The 9,340-nt window shown below is 41.7% G+C and overlaps 2 protein-coding genes across 6 annotated transcripts; one reads left to right on the top strand and one right to left on the bottom strand.

Annotated features, from left to right (window-relative positions):
• Positions 1 to 907: 907 nt before the first annotated feature.
• LOC115753628 (transcription factor MYB124-like) lies at positions 908 to 5,827 on the top strand. 5 transcript variants are annotated; one of them, XM_048278834.1, is made up of 13 exons: positions 908 to 1,116; positions 1,283 to 1,706; positions 1,787 to 1,833; positions 1,910 to 1,966; positions 2,084 to 2,156; positions 2,280 to 2,335; positions 2,413 to 2,592; positions 2,673 to 2,809; positions 3,019 to 3,164; positions 3,525 to 3,664; positions 3,749 to 3,969; positions 4,078 to 4,226; positions 5,043 to 5,827. In XM_048278834.1, exons 2-13 carry the CDS (start codon positions 1,620 to 1,622, stop codon positions 5,151 to 5,153), a joined length of 1,404 nt encoding a protein of 467 aa, XP_048134791.1. In that variant the 5' UTR covers positions 908 to 1,116; positions 1,283 to 1,619; the 3' UTR covers positions 5,154 to 5,827. The 5 variants fall into 5 exon arrangements, with proteins under 5 accessions (XP_048134791.1, XP_048134788.1, XP_048134790.1 ...); XM_048278831.1 differs by having other exon boundaries at positions 909 to 1,116; positions 3,016 to 3,164; positions 5,043 to 5,826; XM_048278833.1 differs by having other exon boundaries at positions 909 to 1,116; positions 3,016 to 3,164; positions 4,081 to 4,226; positions 5,043 to 5,825.
• A 1,182-nt stretch (positions 5,828 to 7,009) lies between these two features.
• On the bottom strand, positions 7,010 to 8,694 carry LOC115754527 (probable serine/threonine-protein kinase PBL9). Its single transcript, XM_048279030.1, has 5 exons — positions 8,455 to 8,694; positions 8,198 to 8,281; positions 7,871 to 7,993; positions 7,587 to 7,710; positions 7,010 to 7,383 (listed from the first exon to the last, which is right to left on the bottom strand). Exons 1-5 carry the CDS (start codon positions 8,692 to 8,694, stop codon positions 7,016 to 7,018), a joined length of 939 nt encoding a protein of 312 aa, XP_048134987.1. The 3' UTR covers positions 7,010 to 7,015.
• Positions 8,695 to 9,340: the final 646 nt, after the last annotated feature.

Here is a 9,340-nt window from a genome sequence, read left to right as displayed (position 1 = left end):
AGCTGCCGACGAGGCCGGATATAACTGTCGAATAGCCATGCTTGAGGTTGCCCGCCAACGGCTGATTTGGCTCGCCGGCGGTTGAGTTCCGCCCGCAAATAATTTTAGAGTTTTTTTTTAACAAAAAATTGCGAAAGTTCTTTACAAAATATAGTTTTTAGTAAACGGTATTTAAGTCAAATTTGCTTTTCAAAATGTTTTTAAAATACATTTTTCTCGTAGACTTCCCTCAAAGCGGAATCCTGGGTGTGAGATGTCTCATTCACTCTCCAATTAGATTCAACTTCGAAAAGAAAGAATAATGCAAGATGGCAAAAGGGACTCAGCATCTCCTCCAACGGCGGATCAACGTTCTTCTCACGCGCCAGCGAGGGGCGCGTGAACCTGAAATACTTTTTTCCAGGAGGGTAGACAAATAATGAAGCTTGCTCATCCGGCATGAACGATGACACCCAGAAGCAGCACTGGAATTTTTTTTCAAATGTCCAAAAGTTTGAAATAGGAGTGGATGAAGGGTTTTAGGTCATGAAGAACATCATGCCTCCATTAAAAACATCGCATAGATGATGAATTTTTTTTTTTTTAAAATGAATTTTTTGGTGAGTGAAATTGACCCATTTATCAACATCTCCCTCTTTCTCTCTCTACAAGTAGATATAAGGAAAATGTTTTCGTGACAGCATTGTTAGAGATGATACAAACTCAACCGTACATCCATATACCATCATCGTGTGTTTTGCATAAAGCACTTATTGATTGGAATATCGTGTGGTATCCGATAGTACCTGCTATCAGATTCCTAGATATAATATTCTACTTACACAAAATGTGCGTGTGTGGCCTTATTCTATACCACCATTCATTAATATGCTCTCGTGGGTTTCAGAGCTTTCGTTTTTTTTCAAACACCCTCTCATGCCCGCGCGCTAGAGCAAGAATCCTTTGATTTGTATTAATAGTCTTCCTCTCTCTGCCGAGCAAAATGGAAGAAAGCAAGAGAATGTATTCAAGTACGTCAAAATAAACCATGATATCTAAGAAATTTCCACACATAGACAGATCATCATCATCGTTGCTCAATTTCGCTCCCAAGATCCATCCAATGCAGCTCACCAGGTAAAGCTATATGCGAAAGTTTTCACAAATCCTGGTGAATGTTAATGATCCGATGCGCGGTGCCTAAGTAAGGTCTTCCGGTGTTAGACTTTGTGGCAAAGCCTTTGTCCTTCCACTTTTGTTAAAGATCCTCATTTTATGATGATGACTTTTTGGTTGAATGCAGAGGAGGGTCTTTGATTGAAACGAACTCAGAAAGATGAGAATCCGAGGAGACCGAATCGGGACGAAGAAAGGGTATAGTGAAGCTTTTCGGTTTTGTTTTACACAGTCCCATTAGAACCAAACAGTGAGAAGTAACCGTGAAGAGAGAGAGAGAGAGAGAGAGAGAGAGAGAGAGAGAGAGCGGGAAGACGAGCTGGTTCCCTTTTGTGGGTGCAGCTTCTAAATATAAGACTGATTGGTGAGGTCTCGGCTTCTGCACTACGAGTTGAATTGGGTGGGCTTTTTCCTATAATCGAAAGGAGCATGAGAGGAAGGAGATAGAAGTGGAGGATCAAGATATGCAGGAAATGAAGAGGGAGTGTGACGGTGGTGGCAACAATGGAGATGTTAAGAAGGAGAGGCACATTGTCACATGGTCTCAACAGGTTCCATTTCTTGCCCCTCCAGAACTTTTCTTTTGATGTTTCTCCTTTTTAGAATTTGATCAAATGGAATTGATTTGTAGGAGGATGATACACTACGTGAACAGATCACAATTCATGGAACGGACAAGTATGAGCTCTCTCTCTCTCTCTCCGGCAAAAGTAGTAAGTCGCATTTGAGTTCTTATGATGTGTTCTATTTGCAGCTGGGTGACTATTGCGTCTAAGTTCAAGGATAAGACGGCGAGGCAATGCAGGAGAAGGTTCTTTTTTCCTGTTACTAATCGAATTATCCATCTCAAGTGGTACTCTGTTTCTTCCGGCAATTCTCAGTGTTGTGTATGGTTTGATGTTGATGAAAAGTAAAACATGTGTGGCAGATGGTATACATACTTGAACTCTGATTTCAAAAAGGGCGGATGGTCGCCGGAGGAAGACATGCTCTTATGCGAGGTAGTTGCTGCCCTGTATTCTTATGTGCAGCAAGAGAGAGAGAGAGAAAGAGAGAGCTTCTGAATTATCTTAAATCCAAAAATTACTGATGGTTTTAAGTAACAACAAATTTGGTGGTGGCAGGCTCAGAAGATATTTGGTAATAGATGGACAGAAATATCAAAGGTGGTTTCAGGCAGGTATATTTTAACTCTTGCTTTGCATCTTCCCCATTGGAATACTACTGGTGCACCATATGACTCATCACCGCATGCAGGACGGACAATGCCGTGAAGAATCGGTTCACCACCTTATGCAAGAAGAGAGCAAAATACGAAAGCTTGACGAAAGAAAACAACTTTCCATTTATCAACACCAATAACAAAAGGGTCGTCTCATACAACACATCAATCTCGGAGGAAACGTCGGAAAGAGCAGTACATTTGAAAAGGATGAGGTAATTGCAAGACTCAGTCTCTCCAAAGAAACATCCACAAAATAACTGTGCTTCATTGTAAGACTACTTCTTTTGTACAGCAGGAGGACTCAAGTTCCTGATCTTACAGAAGCTTGCAACTTTGGTATGATATCGTACGGGAAATCCAGAGTGGCATTGGATCAGCAGCCAAGAACTCCCTTCTCTGTAGTGGTTTCGAACATCCACAACAACTACGGTAAGTCTGCCTGAAAAAATAGTATTTTGTCAGTTAGATATAGCTATTATGGTGCGTTGTCAGGATGCATCGTCTTATATAGCATAATTAATTGACAAAAGAGCAGTCCTGTCGATGAGATTAGTGCAGCTTTAGTATTCTTAACTCAGAATAACAGAAATCTTTAGCTGCTCACATGCAGTGTACTTTTGTTTTTGACAAATCAGCAGCCAAGGATAGCAAAACTGAAAGAACATTTCTCAGTAAAGATGATCCCAAAGTCACTGCCTTGATGCAGCAAGCAGAATTGCTCGGTTCACTTGCACTAAAAGTGAACACCGAAAGCACATGCCAGAGTCTAGAAAATGCTTGGAAGGTACATGTTCGATGCTCGCTCATAGATTCCTCCATTTAGCACAACTTAAACAACAACATGAATGCTACAGAACCGTCCTACTCATTTATACGATCTCGGTAAGGCTTTTGAGTTTTTAATTGTGATTCATGATTGGTTGGTCAAAAGGGTACTGGCCAGACCTCCCATAAATCGCCCAAAACCCGGCTCATGTGGCATATACCAATTTGTCTTCAGTTATGGAAAACTCCCAAATATTAAAGATTACACAGATTCAAGCATATGCATGGCCATATCACATGATTGAGGCAATAATTAAGATGCTGCGATCAGCAGTGGCATCTATATATTCGCTCTAACACTTGAGAAATATGAACTCAGGTTCTTGAGGATTTTCTGAATCAAGCCAAAGGAGGTGAATTCCATGAACATATGATCTCCAATATCGACTTCCAGCAGGAGAATTTCAAAGACTTACTCAAGGAGTTGGGAAGTAGCATTGAGGGAAGTCAATCGTCAAGGTAATAGATTCGCTACGAGACAAGACGAGACATTAGATAAGCTTCACCTTATGTGCAAGTACTAATAGATCATTTGCAATTCAGGGAACCTGATCTATGTGAAGCGTCTCCAGCCAGCTCCGAGTATAGCACAGGTTCCACAATATTGCTCCATGGAACTACAGATGGAACAGAACCCACTCAACAAAGAGGAGGCATCCTAGACAAATATGTTGAAACTGAAACTGCAGCTCCACCAATCCATACTGAACAATTTGTCAACGACCAGAATGTCACCATACCATTTCATCATACAACCAACAAAGGTTATGAACTTCTACTCACAAGAAAAGGCATACAGAATACTTTCATTATTTTATATAAGTAGATCAGCAAAAGTAGATCGAACTGACAAAAATTAGTTCCGGTGGCAGCAGAAAATCCCCAATCCATTGATGAACAAATAAATGAAAATGGAGTTGGTCCTGCCCTGTCACATACAGAGTTTGGCTCGCCTCTTCAAGTAACCCCACTGTTTGGATCACTAGCAGCAGGAATTCCCAGCCCAAAGTTTTCAGAGAGTGTAAGTTATCTGATCAATCTACTTATCTTAAAGGCATGAGCTTAGCAAATGGCAGTCCCGTCTTTTTTTTCCTTTTCAAAAGAACAATGAGCATCATACATCCATATACATTTCATACTGATGAGTAAATCAGGATCCAGAAAGAGTAAGTGAAGATTTCCGGTTTTCCAACCTAGAATCTCTTGAAGTCGTATCTACTGGCCAGACTATCTCACTCATCATCAAGCCTTCCATGGTTAAACTTCGGCTCTTAGGAGGAATATCTTGAGAATTATCAGTCTCTCTCTGCAGAGGACTTAGCTGTCTGTTGCAGACACCCCCAGTAAAGTCCTTGTAAGATGGCTCTAAGGCCACATCATTAGCGCCAAACCGGAAAATGGCAAAAAAAAATTGTCCAATCAATTAGCAATGTTAATGCACTAATGGCATCATCTGCCAGCATCTCTGGCGATATTAACATGAGCAAAATCCTTTATTGGTTCGAAACATAGCTTTTTTTCAACAAATAACTCACACATGCTAATATGAAAAGGTCCCACTGACCAACTTCAGGTGATGGCAAGATTTTCCATTTTAATTATTGAACCCTCTAAGAGTGGAGCATGTATTATGGACTTCAATGAGACTTCTGCAATCTTCTTAGACTGAGTGCATCTATCTAGAAGTGTCAGAGGCAAAGGATAAATTTTTGCTCCTATAAAGAGAAGTAGGAGTTTCTTTCATCTTAATTAAACATTTGCAATGACTCTTAGTAAGTAACAGTGATGAAATGATATGCACATCTGACTGCAATTTCCTTCTTCTTTTTTTGTGCAGGAAAAGAACTTCATAATGAAAACACTGGGAATGGAGTCCCCACGTCCAATCCCCAGCATCAATCCTTCCCATCCCCCAGCATGCAAAAGAGCCCTCCTCCAGAACCCCTAAACCACCAACCTGAACTCCACATTCCATCTCATGGTCAACAAATTCCAGTCTTTATTCTAAAAGATCTAGCATGTATCTAGCCCTTCTTTTCTCCGGCCCGGACACATGTTCCGCATTCTTTTCCCTTCCATTTTATTGTTCTAAACCACCAGTGTCGAATCTGAATTTGCCACTCGGTAAATCCCGATTTAAGAGTGTTAAGAAACACTAGCTCATCCTCAAGTCAAGATTCCATCTCCTTCCGTGTCCTATATGAGTCACTAGCCCATTACTCGAACTGAAATTCAATCCGCTTATTCCGGGTTTCATTCTTTTGTCTCCACTGGAAATTTTGGTTTGTCGTTTGTACAGGAACTGCGGCTTCTCGCCGGCAGAGTGTAGCTATTCGTCGGCTCCTCCTCCTGGCCTACAGCTTGCCTGATGATTATTCTATTACGAACAGAGAGAGAGAGAGAGAGAGAGAGAGAGAGAGAGAGAGAGAGAGTCAATGGGTGTTCATAGAAGTATAGAAATATTCTCTTGCTCCCAGTTCCAGATGTAATTCAACTTCACTGATGCCCAGTGGAAATGGGGTTTTGTTTTCGGTGTGTAAAATGCTTCTTCTTTCATGTATTATCATGCACTATATCTATGCTCGAGAATCAACTAGACCAATTCTAAGAACCAACAACGATGAAAGCAGAGATCAGGACCAAATGCACATGCCCTGACGCAGCAAAGCATTGTAACGAATGCACGTTTGGTCGTGCCGGATTTAGTCATGAACCATGAAGAAACAATGATATGTCCTTCAAAAGCAAAAGCAGGGCAATATGAACTTACATTGGATCAAAGCTGCCTCGCAACGACTGCGTTAACACGCATTCTTTCCCCCTTCTATCTTCCGACGGCTGAGGCATAATTGTTGGGAAGAACTTGAAGTAATCCGAGAGAAAATCGAAGAAGAAGAAGAAGAAGAAGAAGCAGAAGTGGCGGTGGTGAACCCGATCGATCGAGAAGGCCTGTTCTGTTCTCAGTTGGGCGGGTTCAGCCCGGTAAAACCCGACAAGATTTATCAAATTATGAGCTCCCTGATTTTCTTTTTCTTCCGAAGATGAAATTCACAAGCGGGTCGGACAAATTTTCGGAAGGAACTATCTGATGCTCCGACCGAACGTAATCCTAACCGATCTAACGGCTGAACAACGTGGACATTGTGTAAGATCACATCATTCAACGGCTGAGATTCATTTCACAATTTATTAGGCTCAAAATAGTACTATAATCTCGCTGGTTGAAACAATTGTGTAGAATTGTACCCTTACCCTTACTAGAATCAGCAACCAGAAATCACGTAAATAATGGCAAATTTTACCTTTACCCTCTTCTTCATAGGAGTTACGGGTCGGGTCACCAAACACCACCCCCCACCCCCAACCCCCCCCAAAAAAAAATTAAATAAAATAAAAGGAAAGTTACAATTGGCGGACTTCTTCTACGTGCATGTTACTCGTTATTTGCCGTTTTCCTTTGCAGTAGACTTTGGTGGCCACCCTGATAATGCCCGAGAAGCTTTCATGCTTTCCAGGCCAACGTCCGGCAATTAGTGTGGCCGGGGTCGCCGGACCAACCCTTAATTCGAGACATTCTCCAGACAATTTCCCTCTGGGTTTGTTTCACAATCTTGGGCTTGGATCCAAACTCCGATACGACAGATTCGGGGAAGAAATCGAGCCGCAAAAACTCAACAAAATTTACACCAACGTTTTAGCAAATGAGCTACATTCAAACAATTGATACAAAAGGGTCACCTCGATTTTCATCAGGTAGCCTATTTACTTCCATCCTGATTTTTTTTTGTTTTTTGCTTCCTGAACAAGTCCTTACGATTGGAGTCCCCTTCTAGGGTGCCTAGAGATGCCGGAGTTTGGCTGGTTATGGTTGCTCGCGCTCTGGATTTCCTCTAGTCGAGCTACGACCTCGGCCATTGTCGGTCGACTCGTTGGGTCCAAATGAAGACACTTGACGATGATTTCTGCAAACTTCTGGGCTTCTTGCATTGGGAAGTTCCTCTTTAGCTTTCTGTCCATGACATGATGCAACTTCACTTTGTCCTTCAAGTAGGGCTCCGCCCATTGCACGAGGGTTACGGCAGCCCCATTGGTATGTTTCCTTATCGCCCTAGAGCCCGTGAAGATCTCCAGGAGAACAACTCCGAAGCTGTAAACATCTGTTTTTAGGGTTAGATGACCTGCCAATTACAATGGAAAAAGAATGTGAGACTCGTGGGCTTTCGTGGAGTCAACAAACGGATCGAACGATCTTCTCGAAGCATGATTAGCTTGACCCATCAAAATGAACTTAAAACTGATAAGAAATATCGTTGATGTGCTTACCCAAGTATATAAAAACCCTACATCATTAGAAGAATAGTAAGATTTGTCACTGAAATACCTGTGGCAATATATTCCGGGGCGAAGTATCCTGTCGTGCCAAGAAGTCTGGATGAGACATGAGACTGATCGCCTTGAGGGCCGAATTTGGCGAGGCCAAAGTCCGATATCTTAGCGTCGAAGTGCTGCAATATCATAGAGGATGACTGACTATGACTATGTGAGCCGGTCGAATCATAATACCAGGTTTATTCATTTAGCGATGTTGTAGACTGGTAACCTGTGTCATCTTGTTTTCTTATGAGCCGAAATTGTTCCATAAAAATAGAGAAAAGCGAAACATACAGAAGTAAGCAAAATGTTGGAGGTTTTGACATCGCGATGAATGACCGGCTTGGATTGTGAATGAAGGTGATCCAAACCTCTAGCAGCTCCGATCGCGATTTTGACTCTTCTTCTCCAACTTACCTTCCTGCGTTTTTCTGTTATTCCGGCAAAGCACGTAGTCAAATTGGGTTCTTTAGGTTTGAAATCATGCGCAGAACTGCAAATGCGTAGTGTTTTATGAAATTTTGTTCATCTTCCACTCATTCATAGAGTCCACATTGCTTGGTCCTTACCTCTTAATAACTGATCTTCTAAGCACCCCTTAGCCATAAACTCGTAAACCACAATTCGGTGCTCGTTGTTGCTGCAATACCCTATGAGCTTCACAATATTCGGATGATTCAATTTGCTCAAGAATCTCAATTCATTCTGCAAGCACAACATTGAGCTCATTGGAAGAAGAGAGTGTGCGTGTCAAACCATGTAAATATTGCGGAATGATATTTTCATGTAACAGTTTAAACTTTTAAAATATGCATCATTGTCGTACAAAATTCTAAAGAGAGAGAGAGAGAGTGATAGATGGAGGGAATCAATCTAACCAGCCATTCATCTTGACCTTGTGGTCCCTTGTCCCGGAGCCTCTTGACAGCGATTGCCAGGCCGCTTTTTGGTCTAGCCGCGTTCATGGTGCGATAGCTAATCCAACCCCTGTAAACATCGCCGAAACCACCTTCGCCGATGAAGTTGTTGCCACTGAACCTGTTGGTGGCATCCTTCAACACATCATAGCAAAAGCAGTGAAGCCTATATGGATGGAACACCTCGTCCTTCTTGTTCATTGGCCAATCATCATCTTGTTGCCAGCCTCGTGAATAGGCATACAAATTCCCATCTATTTCTGTTTTCAAAATATGAAATGCAAATCAAGTTCAAGGTAAGATAAAACTGGAATTGCCAAAGCCAGACAGTCTCCAATGGCATGTCTGCATTTCACTCCTGAGAAAGGTGTTTAGTACTCTTTTTTACAAGCTCTTGAATGCATGAGTCAAACAAAGATTAATGAGGAATGCAAACAATTAGCAAGTAAGAAACACTCATCAATAGGAAGATATAAACTTGCCTTTGAGCGGCCGATGAGAAGAAATGGATGGCTTGCTGTGATCTTGAAGTGGCAACCCATGTCGTTCATTCTCGCTGCTCCTTCCTACACCAAGATGATAAAATTGCTACTGCAATATTCATGAGTAGATAAAGAAGAGATCCAGTAGATACCCTTTCGAGAGTTTGATGAAACTGATGAAGTTCCCTTTTGTTTCGATCTAGGCTTTTCATCCGGACATGAAGATCGCGGTGTGCACTCTGATTTGAATGTAATACAGTACCAAAACTAATCGATATGAGATGAAGTTCAGCTATTTAATCTCGACTTTGGAATGAGAAGTTTCTTTATAAGATCTAACTCAAAAAAGAATGAAGGCGAACCAG

This window comes from Rhodamnia argentea, chromosome 5, assembly GCF_020921035.1.
Source record: "Rhodamnia argentea isolate NSW1041297 chromosome 5, ASM2092103v1, whole genome shotgun sequence".
NCBI classification, from domain to species: Eukaryota; Viridiplantae; Streptophyta; class Magnoliopsida; order Myrtales; family Myrtaceae; genus Rhodamnia; species Rhodamnia argentea.
Note: the sequence above shows the minus strand (reverse complement) of the source record. Positions and strands in the feature narration are given on the sequence as shown.